This window comes from Natator depressus, chromosome 8, assembly GCF_965152275.1.
Source record: "Natator depressus isolate rNatDep1 chromosome 8, rNatDep2.hap1, whole genome shotgun sequence".
Lineage (NCBI taxonomy): Eukaryota > Metazoa > Chordata > Testudines > Cheloniidae > Natator > Natator depressus.
The window spans coordinates 28,726,534-28,747,527 of record NC_134241.1 but is presented as its reverse complement, the minus strand read 5'-3'; the positions used below and the strand labels follow the sequence as shown (position 1 = coordinate 28,747,527).

General features: G+C 38.6%; 1 protein-coding gene across 13 annotated transcripts in view; it reads right to left on the bottom strand.

Annotated features, from left to right (window-relative positions):
* The window catches only part of TENM2 (teneurin transmembrane protein 2), a 1,431,609-nt gene that overhangs the window by 7,721 nt on the left and 1,402,894 nt on the right, over positions 1–20,994 (bottom strand). For all 13 annotated transcript variants that reach the window (XM_074960653.1, XM_074960654.1, XM_074960659.1 and 10 more), the window contains 6 exons: positions 19,982–20,136; positions 18,569–19,443; positions 12,749–12,924; positions 10,822–11,057; positions 3,565–3,861; positions 139–1,753 (listed from right to left, as the gene is read on the bottom strand). In XM_074960653.1, the coding sequence (XP_074816754.1) occupies positions 139–1,753; positions 3,565–3,861; positions 10,822–11,057; positions 12,749–12,924; positions 18,569–19,443; positions 19,982–20,136 (3,354 nt within the window). The remainder of the gene's footprint in view (positions 1–138; positions 1,754–3,564; positions 3,862–10,821; positions 11,058–12,748; positions 12,925–18,568; positions 19,444–19,981; positions 20,137–20,994) is intronic.

Below are 20,994 nucleotides of genomic sequence, written 5' to 3'. Positions count from 1 at the left end.
TGCAGGTGGATGAGGAGACAGCGGAAGGAAAATCCTGGAATGGAGAAGTTTGATCTATTTCTTTTTCCAACACAAAATTCTAAACTTTAGAAATTTGCACTAAAACCTTTTAGAAAACAACTGCTAATGAGTTCTCACCTGTTACGTAATTCTTTAAATCAAGTTCATTGCTGAGAGGGTTGTTGCTCTTGAACATGTATAAGTTGAATGGAGCAGGCTCCTTACCAATATTTTTCCACATTGTGTAATCAGGCGATGTCCAACGCCCAGCTAGAACATCATAGTCTCTCTGAGTAAAATGAACCAGCTTGGTCAGAGGATCATACAGCCCTCCATGAAATCCAATGACCAATTGAAAGTCAGGGTTGGAATCATAATATATCTCTCCATAAGCAGTGTACTGAAGCTGCTTGATCATGAGGCCATTAATACTGAATACTGCCAGTGGTGTACCTGTGTTATCGGAGGCAACATAGTATTCTTCTCCACTGCTGCTTTCCATTGCAAACAGATGGCCTTGTAGATCATAGTATAGAGAAGTAATTTCTGAATTGGAATGATTGTAAACATGTGTCATTCTCGTTGGGTTGTGAAGGTCAGCGTAAAAGTACTGAAGATGGTGTCCCAAGTTAGTCTTACAAGAAGCCCTTCGCCCTAACCCATCATAACGGTACTGAATACTCCATCCACTTGCTTTGTTGTAAGCTCTTGTTAAGAGACCTTTTGAGTTGTACTCAAATATATCTGAGCCTCGTTGACATAGGAACCCATCATCATCAATTTTGTACTGCATGTCACCCAGACGTGTAATCCTGTCTCTTAGATCATAGCGTAGCGGCATCAACCGTACGCTGTTCCCTGGATTCAAGAGATGAAGATTCCCATTCAGATCATAACTATAACGCCAGGTTGGTCTGTCATTTACTGCCACACTTTGGAGCTGCCCATCTCCATCATAATCATAGGTATATTTGGTTGTGTTGGCATAAGGTCCAAGCTTCAGTTCTCTCTTTGTTACTCTTCCCATGCTGTCATACTGGACTGTCATCCAATACATGAGTGATCGGAACATTTCATACTGAACTTCTTTAATACGCCCATGGGTATCAAAGTGTTTACTCAGTGTCATCACCGCTGTAGTAATTATTTGATTTATATCATAATAAATGACTCCAAATTTGCCAAAATGCTCTACTTTGCCAGAGATCTCATCATAACGATAAAGATCAACAGGAAGAGGAGTCTCACTTATTATAGGCTTGATGCTAGCAATCCGAAAGCTATTATCATGATAGGTGTAATCAAACCTTGCATTGACCATGCCTTCTTCAGAAAATCTGTAGATTTGTTTGTCAACCAGTGGACCAATTTTACGGTACCGGATTGTGCAAGAAAAGCCGCCACTCTGTAAGTTAACCATTTTCAGAACTCCAGTAGTTTCATCATATCCAAAAGTAACTGCAGTGCTATCATAAACAATTTCAGACAGCTTGGATAGTTTCCCGTACTTGTAGAAGACTTGTCGACCAGTTCCTAAAAAAGATGTTTTCAAAATCCTCCCATCATCACTGTAATCAAAAATCACTGAAGCATTGCTTTCAGGAGGGTTATAAATATTCCTAATGTAGCCAATAGATGTATGAGTGGACATGCTGTGCCGAGCAACACTAGGCATGGTGACAGCCTGGAGACGGTCTGTGGAATCGTACTCAAAGATGTACTGCCGTTGGCTCTGAAGCAGTAGTACCATGGACTATTACAAAAATAAAAAGACAAAAGATTATATATTTTTACTGTCTTTCCATTTCTTTCACTTTCTGAACTTATGGGGGAAAAAGCAAATTTTTAAATCAAGAATTTATTGAATAGGTTTCAGTGTTACAATAATAAAAAATATAAATAAAATCCAAATACATCTAAGGCACAATGCTGCCCAACAATATGACTATATTGCCACCATCTGTGATAAGTAAATTTTCCTCTTTGAAAAAAAGATCAATCCTGAGAAGGAAATGGAAGGAACATTGTATCAACCTCTTCTACCCTCTTCCTTTACTGTTTTGGGGAAAGTGAGTTTAATGCCCTGATTTATATCTCCACTGGCAGTTGTAATTTACACTGAATACTGTAAAACATGTGTGAAGAAAGTTAGCAGAGAACTGTTCTAGCATACCTAAAACAATAGACTGGGAGGGGGGGGGGTTTAGGGAACATGGCATGCAGTGTTTTTAAGGATTAGATAAACTCTCAAGATCAAAGTGATTTAAATTAGGTTAAATAGAAATGAATTACCATATTTTCATTTAATAAATAATGATTAGAGATGAGATATCTGCAGCTACTGGGATGTTCTGTCAGGCTTAGTCATGCATTTTAAAATAGTAAAATTCATCCTGTTAGTTCATGCTATTATATGATGACCTATTCTATTTTATGGATATATCAGAAGAGCTGAACCATGAACAAAGTATTTCCTTTGATTAATTGAATAACTAAAGAATTCAGAGATCTGGCACAAAAGACTTTTTAACTGTTGGAACACTAAGAATCCTAGGTCATGTATATGTATGTAATAGCAGAGTCTCTGTCCTGAATGTACAAAAGACTTTAAGCACCTAAGTCCCTGTTTTAGGTGCCTAAGTCCCAGTTTGGGCAACATTACAATGTACAAAACTCCCACCTAATCTTGTAGGTGCATAAACGCATTTGATCCCTAAGTTTTTGCAGTAAAAGGACAATAGAAGATTGTTTCTGCCTTTTTACATGTGCACTGCTGCCTCCCTTCAGGCATCTGAGCACCTGTCTCCCACCAAAGCCCCAGAGCTATATTTAAACCAGGGGCAGACAGGCAGTCGTGTGGGGCCCAATCCAGTGGGTGCCCTCTGAGCACATCTCTCAGGCAAGTTGTGACGGAACAGCTGGGGCTGGTCGGGGGAGGAGGAAGAGATCCCTCATAACTTTTAGCCCAGTAGTGAGGGCATTCTAATGGGGGGCTCCATCAGTCTCTCCTGAAGCTGCTGCCCTCTGGAGAGACTTAGGGAGACCCACATCCGCCAGGTGGCTAGAGCACTCACCTGAGAGATAGCAAATCCCTTCTCCCCCTCAGGTGGAGGGGCACAAACAGGGGGTTTCCCACAGCCCAGGTGAGTCCCCTAACCACTGGGCTAGGTTTCCTCCCACCTCCAGCTTCTTGTATAAAGGCCTAACTCTAAACAGAGTTCCTGGCTGTGAATTGCTAACACAGACAGGTCCCTTCCTGCAGCCCAGACTTCGGTGCCTGTCTCCATAAGAGGGGCACATATTCCTGTGGTCGGCATCTCCCATTGGCTAGTTTAGGCTGAACTTCACACCTAGATTCCTGGCTTTTGTGAATCACGCTCTAATGTGCCTCTCTCTCTCCATTCACTGTATAGGTAGCCTAGGCACCTTATACAGTCTTTGTGAATCCAGTGATTTCTAGATGCCTAAAAGTTAGGCGCTGTGATGCTCAGCATCACAAAGCCTAACACCTTTTGTGCATTCAGCCTTCGTAACTATTGCTGTAGTTTAAATTAAGCCACTTACCTTTTCCAGGTACGTGTAACTCCACACTTTCCCATCAGCAAACATGCGGGATATGATTCGGCCTTGCTTATCTATATCTGTTCTTTCACTCATAGCACCGCGTTGAAGTCCAGCCAGTCGTCCATTGAAGAAATAAGAAACGTTGACAGCAGCAAGCCCACTGCTGGGTAGCCAAAGAAAAGGACGTCCTAGCTGATCATAAATTATTCTCAGTGTAAACTTCCGATGATCATCATATATTTTCTCTGTGCGGATGTTTCTGTCATAATCAATGGATAATAAGTTCCTTCCATGGACCTATACAAATGGAAGAAGGCTATGTTCAGTGAATCGATAAATCCTAGCCCATGCTAACTGCTACAGTGAAAATACTAATAAACTGAAAGGACAATTACATTTCCCAGAATTTGCTTAAAAAAATGCAGGTGTGTTTTGCTGAGACATTTTACAATACATCCTGGGCTAGCAGTAATCGCTGAGCAACAGCCCCTGGGCTTGTTATAAGCTGTTAACATTTAGTAGATACCCACAGAGTATGCTCAGAAGTAATTTTTCAACTGTATTTCTCAACATTTTTTTTCATACCATGACCCCACAGTACACCAGGAAAGAGTTTTGAGGACTCCCCCTTCAATCTAGCCATATAAACAGGAGGGCTGCCATGACCACTGTTGGAGTCACAACCCCCAGGTTGAGAATCCATGCCTTCAACACTTTCTCCTTTTACTTCCCCCACTTTCAACAGAGAGGGTTTTCCTCAGAGGTGCTGGCACATAATGTGTTTTGTTCAGTCCTTTTTGAGGCTTTGGGCTTTGATCCCACAAGGTGCTTGCTGAGCAAGCTGAACTCCCAGCATCTTGCAAGCTCAGGTCCCTAGTAAGCAATAAAAATCCCATAAATTTCTTTAAGCTGAGTAAATATATTTCACTTTCTCACTTTCTTTAGTAAGACTTTCAAAAAACAAACACAACACAGCATGAAAAGTTTCAGTCCCACAGGAAACATTTTTGGAAAGTTGTGAGCATACGAGAACAAGGGGTTGTAAGAATTGTATATGTAACCTCAACTATAGCGTTCACTACTGCAAATGCTATAAGAAAGATAAAGCAGTATACTCACTGGAGGCCAACCACAGAAAATCCAGGCCAGCACTGTAATCTAATAAAGCTTCTTAAGTAATTTAATTGTGAACGCACCATTAATAAAGTAGAAGTCTTTAAATTAGATATCTTTTGACAGCAAGGACTACTTAAGAAGTATTCATCTGTTCCTGGGAATTTGTTCTTCATCTTATATTTTACAGTAGCTTTGATTAAGCAACATTTTCTCTTATCCAAATTTAAACTGCACATCAAACAATATGTAAATTAATCCTGAGCCTTCCTAGAGGACATAAAAGTTATTCTGAATTATTTTCACTGGCAGAGTAAGCCCAATTCCCATCCCAACCCACTCTGTAGGAATTCAGTTCTATAAAAAGCAATTTTAAAATTAATACAATTTTGTGTTCATAAGAATTTTTTTTAAATTATCGTACATTTTTCTCAGTCTGATATTTTCCAGTTAATAAAATTCAGCTCTTTTAACACAGTTTTCATTTCTTTAGTAACTCTTAGAAATTGCTCTTCATGTGGGATTTCCCACAGAAGGTTTTGATATTGACAAATAGACTAGCCCTGATGTGAAGACAACAGTAGAGGTTAAGAAAAAAAATTAGGAAAGGAAATGCTCCATCTTATTCCTCATTCAAAGTTTTAGTAGAAAGGAAGTCTTGGAAGCAGAACTCAGCCATAAAGGGCAAACTTTCAGAAGTGGCCACCATTTTTGTGAGTGCAAAATCTGTGTACATGTCAAATGTCCATGGAGACTCTGCACTTTAAGAGCTACTGGGGAAAATAGAGGTACCTGCTTGTTATATTAAAGACATCTGTCTGTAAAATTAAAGGAAAATTCTAGCATAGCTCCAAAATTTCAATTCTTTCCAGAGTAGCTAAATTATGAAAAAAACTTTCCTGGTGAATTCCTCAAATAAATTGGGCTAATAAATTCCTATTAGTCATATGCGTCTGTGAGGATTAGAGAGAATTTTAGATTATTTTTATATATAATTATCCTAATTACAGGGTTTTTAAAAGTTTCCAAGATGTTCTTAAAGGTCTTTTCTCCTTCTAGACCTAAAATTACTAGATCATAAATTCTCTATTGCTATATGTTGCACTGTGGGTTTCCATCAGTAAGTGATGTTGCTCTGCTCAAACATACAAGAGCAACAAAATCCCATCATCAACACTGAAATTTATGATCCTATAAAGCCAGTGGTGGGAGTTGCTGTTTGAACCTCAGGAAGTCCTCACCAAGCACCAAAACCCCATAACCAGCTCTTGTTCCTCTGTCGTCTTTATGTGTAGGAGAAATGGTGATCGCCTGCCTTCTTGGATGTTTTTTGTGTGGAGGGAGTGAGGCGAAATCAATTGTTTGAAAATTCAGCTCTTTTAACAGTTTTGCATCTTTATAAACAGCTTGACATTTTTGCCTCATCACAGCAGCTGTATCCTGCACCCTGCCTTTGCCAGTAAACCTGACTTTAAGGGCTCTCTTTTTGCTCAGAAGGAAGCCGAATCTACTTTACAAAGGTTACTAGGTTTTTGTCACAGTGAGTTGAAGTACCAGCTTTCTGAACAATTATACACCAGAATAGCTACACAAAAACATTATTCTGAGAATAAAGAAGCACCTGTTTGATAATTCAGTAACTTCGCTTTCATCTGTAAAATAAGTAACACCACAGAGTATAATTGCAATGTCATATTAATTATACAGAAACCCAAACAAAATGACTAACTCCCACTCCTTCGGGGAACGCTAACAACACTATATGACTATCATGACTGAAGATTATCTAGCAAGCTATTTTTCTTTTGTTCTGCTACCTACACACACATCTGCTTCTTCTTTTTGCTGTTGCTGTGTAAGTCACAATAGGGAAGAGCCCTTCTAGACGTTGGTTAATGGCTCTTCCAGCAAAATTCACTTGAGTATATTACAGTGTATACAAAAACAAAACAAAAACAAACAAACCAGAAAGTGTAATATCTCTCTCTCTGGGTTCTGTATTAAATTGCCTGAACAACATTCAATACACTACTGAATGTACCAGTAAACAACAATACCTGACATAAATTGGTTAATATAAAAAACAGTATACACTTTCCTATATAGGCTTAATTATGGCTCTTTAATCCTGACCCCTACGAAGGCAGAGGTTTCCCTACGAGCAGTGGAGCTTCATGCTGGCATAGGCAAGAGCAGGGATAATGCCTCCACAGCCACCGTGCTCACTGGGGCCCTTGTTAAACCTTTAGAGAAGGCGTAGCATGCTCTTGCCCCAGTTACAAGCTGGTGCTCGGGGGAGAGCTACATCCTAGCCCTACCATGACGTTGTTCCTGCCATTAGCATTAATGGCCCCTTCTCTTTTCCACTCAGGGAGTGGAAATAGGAGCGTTAGGTTGACGTTAAGTGCTCAAAAATTCATAAATCATGTGAGCACTGGGATAAAGTACAGAGACAAAGCTCGTATCTCTAATGGGGCAATGTTATGCTCAACAACACCCCATGACCCTGGTTGGGATAAACTACAGAATTACTAATACAGTATTTTACTACCATAATGCTGATGTGGTGAACTGTAAGTGGATAGTTGCATGTTGAGCAGCAGGAGTCTTCTGCCCAGAAGAATGTGGATGTGTCAGGGTGCGATGAGAATGCTGGTAGCACACAACACACCAATGAAGTATGGATGTATGGTTTTGTACGGCACCCATCACATAGTATCTGAGCACCAACAATCAGGGAATGACTGCATCTGACCTCTCAATTGAGAGCCCTCAAGAAAGAGGCTCTTAAATTTGAGGTTGAAATGTACCTGTGTCCCGTAAACAAAGCTGATGTTATCTCACTTCAATCATGGCTAATATTTACATGTGAAATTTCAGAGGGAGATTTAATATTGAAAATAGTATTTGCCTTAAGAAATTAATCACATACAAGGACAGACTCCTGGACAAATGCCTTTCACATGCACCTGGTTCTGTGTCTCTGTCTCAAATTTAGGCCTCAGCTGAGAGATGTGTGAGTGTAAATACCCATGGAAGCTATAACTCATTATCTCTTGTGCTCTCCCTTCATCTATCCCAAACTGCTGCATCTCCTTGTCTACCTTGCATCCCACCTGCTCCCTCACAATTTTCCAATACAGTTGCTTTTATTTCATTCACTAAACAGTTTACAAAGGTGAATTAAAATAAATGAAATGCAAATAAATTCTACGCTTTCTCCCTCATTTTCAAATTCCATTTTCAGTCCCCTCAACCTGCTATAATCTCATAGTAATTTCCATTTAAAAGAGCTAAATGGATATGTGATTATTGTTACAGGAACTAACACCAGACAATTAAATGTTGAGGTGTTGCTAGATAAAGCTGTGTTTTGGTTTGCATAAACATGATGGAAGAAAATCTAACTCTGGCAAGAATTCAGCTCTAAGATTTGTGCATTTAACTTCAGCTAATTACCACAAATACCTCTATTAAATTTTTAATATTTAGAGTAAGGATTATAGCCATTTTATTTTAGGGCCTCATTTATTTTTGTTTTGAAGACCTAGTCAAAATGCAGAGCTGATTTATCTTAGAAAAGGAGTGATTACTACTTATAATCAACTTCTACACTACAGCATATCAAAAATCAATTACATAGTCCTGAAATCCAGTCATTAAGGATTTAGCTGCTAATCTCATTCCAGTTTTTGTCTTTTAAAAAAATACAGGAGCATGCAACTCTGAAGATACAGACAGCATAAAGAAAACAGGGAGAACTACTGATAACTCAGTGCTGAGAATTTGCTAACCACTAAACACCAGGAGAATGTTAAAATGTGACATCTCCTGTCTTATTTCTCTCTGCAAATAACTAAGCAGTTGATTCACTGTATAATATCTAATGATAAGAACACTTTATGCAATTCCTTAAGGAACTAGGTGAAACAATCTTGGAACTGCTAACAATTATCTTCAAGAACTCAGGGAGGATGGGTGAGGTCCCAGAGGACCGGACAATGGCAAACATAGTACTTATCTTTAAAATGGGGAACAAAGAGGACCCGGAGAATTATATACCAGTCAGCCTAACTTTGATACTTCGAAAGATATTGGAACAAATTATTACACAATCAATTTGTAAGCGCCAAGAAGATAATAGCATTATAAGGAATAGCCAGCACAGGTTTGTCAAGAATAAATCATGCCAAATGAAGATAATTTCTTTCTTTGACAGGGTTACTAGCCTAGTGGATAGGGAAGTAGTATGTGATATCTCTCGATTTTAGGAAGGCTTTTCACACTATCTCATATGACATCCCCATAAGCAAACGAGGGAAATAATGCTTTGAAGAAATTACTGTAAGGTGGGTGCACAACTGTTTGAAAAACCATACTCAGAGTATGGTATCAGTGGTTCACTGTCAAACTGGGAGGGTGTGTCTAGAGCAGAGATCGGTTTGTTTACCTGTTGCGTCTGTAGGTTCGGCCGATCGCAGCTCCCACTGGCCGCGGTTCGCTGCTCCAGGCCAATGGGGACTGCGGGAAGCGGCGTGGGCCACTGGCCATTGGTCTGGAGCAGTGAACCGGGGCCAGTGGGAGCTGCGATTGGCCGAACCTGCAGACACAGCAGGTAAACAAACTAGCCTGGCTCGCCAGGGGGCTTACCCTGATGGGCTGCGTGCCAAAGGTTGCCAATCCCTGGTCTAGAGGGTCCTTCCAAGTCAATATTGGGTCTGGCAGAGTTCCATATTTTCATTAATGATTTGGATAACAGAGGAGAGTATGCTTATAAAAATTGAGATGACATCAAATTGGGAAGGGTTGCAAGCACTTTGGAGGACAGGATTAGAATTCAAAACAACCTTGACAAATTGAAGAATTGGTCCGAAATCAACAAGATGAAATTCAATAAAGAAAAGTGCAAAATACTTCATTCAGGATGGAAAAAAACAAATGCACATCTACAAATGGGGAATAACTGTTTAGGTGGTAGTAATGCTGATACGGATTTAGGGGTTATAGTGGCTCACAAATTGAAAAAGAGTGAAAAATGTGATGCAGCTGAAAAAAAAAGCTAATATACTTCTGAAGTGTATTAATACGAGTGTTGTATTTAACACATGGGAGGTAACTGTCCTGCTCTACTCGGCACTGGTGAAGCCTCAGCTGAAGTACTGTGTCCAGTTCTGGATGCCACATTTTAGGAAAGATGTGGAGAAACTGGAAAGAGTCCAGAGGAGAGCAACAAAAACGATAAAAGATTTAGAAAACCCCACCTATGGGGAGATATTAAAAAAACGGGCACGTTTAGTCTTGAGAAAAGACTGAGGGGGGACACAATAACAATCTTCAAATATGTTAAGAGGTATTATAAAGAGGACTGTGATCAATTGTTCTCCAGATCCACTGAAGGTAGGACAAGAAGTAATCAGCTTAATCTACAACAAAGCAGATTTAGGTTAGATATTAGGAAAAACTTTCTAACTATAAGGGTTCTTAAACTCTGGAACAGGCTTGCAAGGGAGGTTGTGGAATCTCTGTCTTTTGGAGGCTTTTAAGAACAAATTAGACAAACCTGTCAGGGATGGTCTAGGTTTACTTAGTCTTGCCTCAGTGCTGAACTAGATGACCACTCAAGGTCTCTTCCAGCTCTGTATTTCTAGGGGAAGAAGGGGGGAGGGAAAATCGTGGCTGTTTAACACAGCCTTGCAGTTTACAAAAGGAAATAAAGACAAATACTTATCTCAGAGAAATTGCAGGGGGAATTTAGGTTAGTAGAATGTAATTACATGAACTAGAATTTTGTTTGGAAGAACTCTTGTGAAGAGTTCCACAGTATATTGATAGACAACAAGTGGTCAGGATTTTGATATTACAGCTCATTAGAAAGATGGCAATTCCACTATAGTGACTCTACGGGGTATTTTTTACCAGCCTCCTTTTGAATCTTCTAGTTGATGGAGCTTCTGATAACTGGTAACAGCAGACTACTCCATAGGTTTATTTGGCCTCTCAAATACATAAAACGTTACCAATGCTAGTTCACTTCATTGTCTTATTCATTTTTATGAAGTAGAATTGAATAAAATATCATTTTGAGTAGAAAACGGTCTAGATACAGGACAAAAGATTGTTGTTGTAACAGTGAGTTCCACTTACCCTGAGCTTTCTTCCGAACACCGTCACTTTGCCTTTTATCTGTTCTTTTCTTAGGCGCCACTCAATTGAATTTAAGCCATTTTCCATTGGCAGGGAAATATTACATCGTCCTATGGTAGGGGTCACAGTACCAGCCAGGACATGAGGTTCACTGTGGAAGCTAATACTCATTCCATTGGCATACATCACTCTCAAAGTGCCATTATTACAGAGCTGGTAGCTATTCCTCACTTGATCTAGTAAAATAATAAAAAACAAAATTTAGCAACTTTAGTCATAAAGAGAAGATAACATCAACTTAATAGGTTTTCATGGTACTTCCACTGATGTCAAACGAAGCCTGCCTGAATTGTGCTATGGTAGATATTACCAATGTTATTGACTTATGTAAAGAACAATGGTATTAATGTTGCTAGCCTGCAGAGGTGCTAAAGTTTATACTGTTTTCCATTTACTCTTAATTGTAAATCAAAACATATAGTGATGTATTTCAGCGCCATAATTTATGTGGATGCATTTCTAAAAGGAACAAAACTCAGGGGAAAATTATATTTTTTAACTGAACTGTGGGATGAATAACAAGCCTATTAAATGCTGTGATGTAAAAAGAGACCATTGGAATCTTTTGTCAGAAGTGAACAACTAATCCCTTTTTCAGTCTTTTAAAAACTGCCCTCCCAGCAACTACACAGTGCGGTGTTATAGATTAGTTTTAAATCCCAAAGGTGCGATACCCCAACAATACAAGCTGGCAGCCACAATCCTTTATGTGTGTATGTGTCATTCTTTATCCCACCATAAAGAAGCTAAGCTAGCCAATCAGATGTCTGGCCTTTTCGCTTACTGATAAAAGTTATAAAAATAAAACTGTACTTTTATAGCCATGTTATTCTCTGACTGGTTGACACAGCCAGCTCTATTCTGTAAGACAATCAGAATGGAGCTTTTCAATACTTCAGTTGTGCGCAGCTCACCAAAGCATCAATATCCATCTGACAAAAAGACAGCATCTACATAATTAATCATTTGGTATAACAGAAATAAAGTCATTGGAACAGGAGGTGTCAGAGGATAATAGTCTATAAATGTTGACATTTATACGTCAGAAGGAGACTATTGTCCTGTGACAATGCTCTTATTCCAGTGACATTATCTCTTAATTAAAAAAACATCATCCACTAAACTCCTTTCAATCTATCTTCGGTAACTGTGACTGTTTACATTGTGTCATATACAATGTTTGGTCCATGTCAGAAAGTTTCACACAAAGTAACATTTAACCATTTTGTTGCTGATTTCTTCTGCAGTATCTCAGCTGTGGCAGCATTCTCTGATGTGGTCATGCTGCATTGAAAACATGGTACACAATTTTTTTTGGCCATGGCATCAGAAAAGGGCCTGATCCTGCATTTTACTCAAATGAGCAGTTCCATTAACTTGAAAGAATTAACTTGGATAAATCAGGGCAACAGGGCTGATCTCATCAAGTTACACTATGATAAAAACTGCCTGCATCTTTTCTCAGCTAGGATTTTACAGTGAGATAGTTTATGCAAGTTCATTATGTCACTGTAAAGAATCCACCTTTTTGTCCCTAAAGTCATAGCCAACGTTGCAATGGAGTGCAAAGCACTCTGAATGTGGGTAAAGTAAACCTGACATGAAAGGCATTAGCAGAGCCAATTTACAACAGATAATGATCATACTGTATTTGACTCAACTAGGGTAGACAAAACTTCCCCTGCCTGACCTGAGGAACTGCCATTTTCACAGAGCATGTATGGGAGTTTCCTCCAAGAACCTTATGTTATTCTTTTTCCTGCTCAAAAGTGCACTTATGATATGAATCTTTTGAGAATGGCTCCCTTAAAGTACTAGGGAGATATTGGTGTTTGTGTCTAATGCGCTGAAAAGTACACTCTTGTACCTTGAACCACTGTATAGGAAGCCTCCACAGAGGAGAGATTGGTAATGACTGTTACATCATCATCCCGGTTGGAATTCTCTATATCGATGGTAATAGATTTTTCCATTTCCCTGTGAAGGCTGGTCACCACTCCGGTGGGACGTGTTACATTGGTCAAGCGTCCTTCGTGGTCATAGCTAATAGATAAATTAATGAGAGCAGAATAAGCATGTGTATAGTTATAGGCTTCATTTAGTTGACATTATTAATGCAGCAGCTTCTTGCTAAAATATGGCATGAAACAGATCTTGATCTTTTAGAACATTTTGAGTTGCTCAATAAGCTGTGTTTGAAAACAATCTATGGTTGTGAATTAAGGTTTTTCTAGACAAATTCTGGTCTCTATTGTACCAATGTAAATCCAGACTAACTCCAATTGAGTTAGTCTGAATTTACAATGTTGACACTGAGAACAGTATTTGGCCCAGAATCAATACATATTTTAATATTTTCAAGCCACTACAACTGGATTAGCTATGGAAAAAATCACACCTCTGTAATCTGTTAGAATTCTCTGTCAACAAGATATTGGATAAGAGAGAATTAGTTGATGTAATTTGTGAAAGGCTTTTCGAAAGTCCAGAAAAAGTCCTTCACAAGAGGCTAATAAGAAAAAGAAGTACTCATAGAATTCTGCCAAAATCAGCTAAGAAACAGAAAATAAAGAGCAAAAATAAATGGGCAATTTTCAGTTTGGTGAAAGGTTAACAGTAGTGTGGCCCCAAAGGTCTCTACCAGTCTGCACCAGTGTAGACTAATATGTTTACCAATTATCAAAAAAGGGACAGAACAAGGAGGTGGTGAAATCTGTAGAAGACAAAATTATTTAGATTAAGACTAGAAAAGTCTGTGAAGAACTTTAAAGTGATCTCAGAGCTAGGTGAATGCACAGCAAAATGGCAGGTGAGATTTACCATTAAACACAAGATAATTCAAATTGGCAAGAATAATCTGAACAACTCATACACGTTGCTGGGGTTTAAATTAATGAAAGAAAAGGAACTGGACATCACTGTGGACAGCTCATTGAACATCTCTGCGCAAAGTGGAATGGAATAGAAAATATGGAAAATATTCCAATGACATTTATATAAATCAGAGGTATGCCCTTGCATGGGACACAGTTCAGTTTGGATCACCCTATCTTGAAAAAGATGTAGCAGAAATGGAAGGGATGAAAATTACTAACTAGAAACATGAAACAAATATCATAAAAAGAGTGACTGAAGAGACTCTGGCTGTTTAATTTAAGGGGGGGGATATGGTAGAGGTATACAAAATCATTGTATAAATTATATATATAAATTGTACCATCAATATATAGAGAAGTAAAATAGGACAATCTTTCTTACTCCTGTCCCAATAGAAAAACAGAATTGTAACGAAACTCGAAGACAGTACATTTAGAACTGACAAAAGGAAATACTACTATTTATTTATTATTTTTTTTTAACACAATGTATAATTATCCTGTGGAACTGCTTCCACTTATAAACAGCTGGTGGAGGCCACTGTCTGAAACAGAATTCTGGACTGCTCTGATTTGGTAAGGCAACTCCTATGTTCCTAAAATGAAGTCCCAGGGTGAAATCCTGGCTCCACTAAAGTTAATGGGCATTCTACCACTGATGTCAGTGAGTCCAGGATTTTGCCCCATGTTGTACCTACAATATTGCCCAGGAGGGAATGTAAGTAGCAGAGTTAATGAGGTGTGGGTGAGATCAAGAGCTACCCTGGAAATAGGAACATCATTGATTTTGAATAGGGCAGTTGATGAAAACTTCCTTAATGGGTGATGCTGGTGGCTCATAAACTGATTTCCTGGAGTTGTGCAGCAGACAGATATAATGCATTTATTAAAAAATGACTATGATGGAGCAGGACATTTCCTGGGAAATGATGAGTGCCTGGGAGAAGTTAGTACCTAAGACTCAGCTGGGAGCCATTAATCTTCAGGAAATGATCTGACCTGGAGTTGTTATTACCACTGCAACATGACAAGAGGGGAAAGGTGAATGGATCCTTTTTTATTTTTATTTTTTGGTTAATGGGTGAAGTAGTTTCAGTTGGCATATACTGGGTTTTCCTAAGATTTAATGCACTGTGATTATCCATGCATTTAGTCTCAATCATCTCTCAACATACATATTCAGGTTATAAATAATATTTTGAGAGAAGACTTTTATTGGTCCTTTCACCATTTTTGCCACATTGTTTGCAGGCCTCTCAAATTGTCCCAGGTATTGTTGATTACATTGTGCATCCCTTCTGCGTGTTTGCGCCAATATTCTATTCTGCATTCTATACAGAATTCCTATAATGTGTCTATTGCTTTAACATCTGAGCACCTAAATATTTAGATTAAGTGCACTGTGCACTCTTTAAGGCCTGAGTTCTGACCTTTAGAAGTTTAAAATATGCACCTGGTAGACAGCCTGTAGAAAGGATTTAGCTAGGTTGGTTTCAGATATGAAGCACAATAAAGGTGTAACAGCAGCATTTGCGCTAATTTGGAGATAGGCAAGGTGTATATCCACACACATTTAAACATATCCTTATTTCTGTGTCTTATAAAAACAAGTCTGATTCAAGGGAAAAACTTCATTACTTTCTTGGGATACTCCAAAGGTCAAGTGGGATATCATCAGGGACCACTTCAAAGATCTATTCCTCATGCCCAAAAAAACAAGCTTAAATTATTTTAAGTGAGCCTGTTGTCAGCTGTTGTATTACCCATGAGCTTTGACTGTTCATAAAGTGAATGAAGTGCATTTTAAAAAAAAAATCTGTAAAGCTTTTGGCATTTTAAGAAGATTTTTGTGTTGTCATTTCACAACTCCACTATCCTATTATGATAAAGGGGACTCATTATCTGTATTTGAATGTGAGGATGTAATGGTGTTGGAGGTAACACATACTGCCTTTACAGAGCACAGACTTAGTGATTCAATAGATTTTTTCCATCTTTAATTGCTATGATCCTATATTTACCAAAACAAATGCAGCAATGATAGAAAGAGAGATCTCTCTCTGGAAATACTTCACACATTCAATCTAAAATGTAAACAAATACAGTGTGCTATGTCGACAGGGATTCTCCTATATTTTATTTAACTATTACTTACCATCTCATTAACAAAACAGCTTTGTGCTGGGATGGATTCAGGATGTTAAAGAGTCACAGTAAATTGGCTACACAGGGTCAGCTCCAACTAGATGCCTCTGTTTATCCTTTGTCACATTTTTCCATATGGAGAATTTGCATTTTACACACTGGGTTAAGTTTCACCCTTTACACATTGTTTCCCACACACTTGGTATAACGCACATTCTTCTTGAAACTAAAAATGCCCCAGAGACACAGACAGCTTTGTGGATGGCATACTACAGATGTTTTGTAACCTAGATAGAGCTGATCATGTGGCTCTGTTCTTTAATTACATGGAAAAAACTTGGGCTGCAAGGGTATAGAATATGATCAGGGTGCTAATGCATATACAACTGGTGACATTCTAGATAAACAGAAAGCATAACCTGTCTCATCTATGGGCTGTATATTGTTGTACATAGTACTTAGCCCAGCTGCAATACTTACTTGCAAAGCAGAGGAGACAATTAGCTACTATCTATCCTTTCTCAAACATACTAATTTACTAATCTAGTGCTTAATCCTGTATTACTTAATACCAGGCATACTACTAAGAGGGGCTTCGCACCAGGAAAAGTCCGACTGAAAGCACCTAGCAATTTTATGAACACTTTAAAAATAACTATAATACTTTCAAGATGCATGTCAGCACATCACAGAACATGCAAGTCATATTTCCACTTTAGTAGTCTGAGAAAACGTATCAGAAATCTTCACGTAAAATCAGACCAAGATACTGTCTCAATCATGACTTTTAATTACCCTTAGGTAAACCAATATTGTAATTTTGAATTTTTTATACCGGTAATTTAAAAAAAAATAATGATTTCTAATTATCAATTTATTTTAAAAAATAAGTTTTTGTAATTTGTAATTATTCAAAATTATTGTAATATTGCCATTTTGTTCATCTAAATCTGTGCACTTGTAATTATTTTGTATCCATTCATTAAAATATGTGCTGTTTGATTTAAAGTGTAGTTTCTAGGAAACAAACTAGTAGATACTGCCTGTGATCTAGTGAACTTTGAACTATTGATAATCAATAACGACTAAGTAAAGGTCTATCTAAAATCCCATGCACATCTCCTTATCAAGAGTGTTTCACAAAAGTCAGATACAGTTAATATTAATTTGATTCCGTGATCAGTATTTAGCACTCTCTTGGGCCTCAGTAATGTAACTAATTAAATATCTGACATATGTTAAGGAAACAGGCCTGTTACCTGTTAAAGATAACAATTATGCAGCTTTACCTATAAGATATATGAAAATGAACAGATGTTCAAATTTGGGTGGTCAAATTATACAGTGACCACCAGATGGCACTGTTTTCCTTTTTTTATAAACCAAACACAAAACACAGATAATGTTGATGTGCATTGATAATTCAGTTAGGTTTCCAGCTAGATCAAGCAGTTACTTACGTTCAGGTATTGTTTTTGTTTTGTTTTCTTACAAAAAGTCAGCAGTGTTTAAGTAGTAGGCGACATGATATGATGCTTTGGCACATGTTAGTGGGGAAAAGCTATTGCTCAGAGGACAATCTTAGAAAAACAAACCTAAGTCCAGTCATTTGTAAATAAAGCTTGACAAATATTGTCTAAGTCTAACTTGGAAAAAATTATGAATAAATGTACCACTAATTAAGCATTTCAGCAAAATTCTCAATCTCTAGATAGAAAGCCTTGCCATAGTTAAAAGCCAAAATATTCAGCATATATAGTGCAGCATATTATATACACATATTCAGCATATATAGTGCTACTTATTTAGGAAACCCTCTTGTTGCCACGTAAATTACAATAATACTATTAAGGACAGGATAATTGTTAGAGAAAATCTGGTTTGCTTTTCCAGCTTTTTAATATACCTAGGCACTTTATCTCTGATCCATTTCAGTTAAAGAGGAAATTCTGTCTTTTTTTAATCTACCTGCTCATGAAAACCAATGTGCTTTTGGGCTATCTACAAATTATATAAGTCACACTGGGGTCTAGACCTTGGGATCTAATTTCCTCACCTATCTCAAGAATGAGCAATCAGTAAAGTTAATCAACACTTTATCTCCTATATGTCATATGGGTCCAATATCCTGACATTTGAACAGCAAGACTTGTAATTTGAGTTCCAAGAGAAACTAATATTGAAATCTCTTGACAGAGGCAGCCCTGTGGGGTGTAACCACAAATTATTGTGTTGTAAACTGAGCAGACCAGCTTGGAGAAGGGGACTTGTTTGCACTCCCAGTTATGGCAAAGAAAGTTGGGCCCAGTCCTGCAAACAGCAGTGTAAATGCAAGTTACTGATCCTACAAGGTGCTAGCAATTTGCTGGGAGGTGGGAGAGCTCCCTCACCAACCATACTCTGCACTGGGACTTTAGGGTGCTCAGCAGCTCACAGGAAGCATCCGTCTCAGGCCCTTATGTAAGGATACTGCAAGACTGTTAAAGTTAACAAAATCACACACGTGGCTCCAGGACCCTATTACATCAAGATTTAAAGACCTGATTCAATGTTCATTGAAGCCAATAGAAGGACTACCACTGATTTCAATGGGCATTATATTAGGCCCTAACCATTCTCACTTGAAAGAGAAATGGATACTCAACAAATATAAAAAACTTTCTTACTCATAAAAGGTCGTCCACCCTGTTTCATCACTCTTTGTTGCCAAGAGCCCACTATTTCCATTGTAAGTCATTAATCCAAGTTCCAGGGTCTGGGTAGACACTACCTTGAGTCCACCATTCGTGCCGACAGCCAGTGTGACAATCTGATTGTCAGGCATCAGTAAATGGCGTGGCATTCCATTGTTATCCCGACGAATTTTTAAGGAGTTACCATTGTTATCGATCACCTCTGTGACATCGTTATCGGCGCTGTAGCTGAAATTATACAGATACTCTCCGGTAACAAGACTGAGGGTGTACTGGTGGATGCCATCAGCACTGAAGACGTACAGCTCCTGTTCTCCTGGAGAAGCTGCCTCGTACTGGTTGACAGAGTTAAGAACGGGCCTGTTTTTACTAACAGCCCTAATGCGGATATTTCCAAGGTCAGCTATGTAGATAGTGCCATCTGGTGCCACAGCTAAGGAGGATGGGGAGTTTAATATGGCGTCAGTGGCATAAGCATCATCCCCAGAATAGCAATTACAGTTGACGTCATTTTTGCAGTCACAGTCTGAAGCTGCTCCGGCTAGGAGGCAGATCTCTCCATTGGTGGTTACCTGGCGTAGTCGATTAATTTTTTTCTCATCTGTCTCACTGATATAAAGGACTCCTGTGTGTGAGATGGCAATTGCACTGGCTGACTCCAGCGCAGAGTGGATGGCCAGTTTGCTAAGGGAGTAGTCTATCCCAGGAACCTGACAGTGCATGGGACGTCCAGCGATGATGCTAACCTGGTGGTTTTCTGTGATCCGTAAAATGACGTTGTTCTCCAGGACATAAAGTGAGTTATCCATGGGATTGACAGCAAGATCAGTTGGCCACTCCAGCCGCACCTATGAACCACACGATAATTCATTATTATTGTAAAACTCACACCGAAGAAGTAAATTGTTTTCAACACATAACAATTATATGTGAAATGGCAGCAAATTAGTCAATGGTTTAACAGAGTAAATCATGGAACTAAATGCTCTACTTAAGACTTGCATGTACAAATTAAAGCTATGAACAGTGCTAACTTTGGTTAATTATGTATCTGTTGCAAAGAACTGAATGCTACATTACTGAAAGTCTACAGCAGTACAGAAAAATAAAAGGCAATTATACAATAACTTCCATTATCTCAAACTTATTTCTCTATAACTGTGTAAACAACTTGTGTTAACCACCGCAAGAGGGTAGGTTCATTCTTTTCAGTAACTAATTATATAAGCTGTTATCCTGCCCTCCATAATGTCATCAATACCCTCTAAATCCTTTTTCAGAGGAGTCTAACATACTGTATTTTCTACAGAGAATGGCCAGGCAATTATCCAAAGTAAATAGCCATCTGTTGTATGGCACATACACAAAAAGGAAGTAAAACTCTACCTGGGTGACATCCATGCTGGAATCACAGCTTAGTGGTCGAACAGCAGTTAGGTCATTAGAGCCCAGCAGAGTTGATATAATTCCATTCTGATCAACTTTCCGAATCATAGTGGCATCAACAAAATACATAAGCCCGTACTTATCCACTGCAATTCCTACAAAATAAGCAACAATCAGTGCTCTGGTTTCATGCTTTATTGATAAGTTTATTCCAAATATGGAGGGTTACAAGGTGCCGCTTTTTTGTTCATCCCCATTTTTTCAGGCCTTCAGCCCCCTGACACTGCAGTCCAGATCCTCAGCTAAATCAATGTACCTCTGTTGAAGTCAATGGAACTATGCTGACTTATCCCGTGGTTGTTTAACAAATCAACCTTAATCTTGAATCTTGCATTAACTTATTATTTTGCCCTATGCTCTTTTCTGCCTCTGTATAAAGAAACTTGAAACTATTTTTTTTAAAGAAAGATTTTTCTCCTTGATTCTTACATGAAAAATTCAGATTTCATTTCTCCTGGAAGACTCTATGTGTAATTCGAGAACTTGTAGGTTTTGACCCCATAGACATAATTAAAAATGACTGAGAGTGGAAGTGGTTTTCACTCAGGATGTTTTAAAATTGTTTGAGTTCCATTCCTGCCAACACTCAGGCCTGGTCTACAGTCGGAAATTAGGTTGGTATAACTACATAACTCAGCGGTGTGAAAAATCCACAGCCCTGAGCGTCTCAGTTAAACCGACCTAACCCCGGTGTAGACAGTGCTAGGTTGATGGGAGAATTCTCTCATCAACCTAGCTATCACCTCTCAGGGAAGTGGAATAACTATGCTGATGGGCGCAGCCCTCCCACTGGCTTAGGAAGCATCTTCACTGAAGCGCTACAGCAATTCCAGTGTTTTAAATGTAGACAAGCCCTTACACATGTGTTTAACTTTACACATGCCAGTAGTCCCATTGCATTCACTCAGGCTACTTGTGATAAATTTAAGCAACTATGTAAGTGCTTGCAGAGT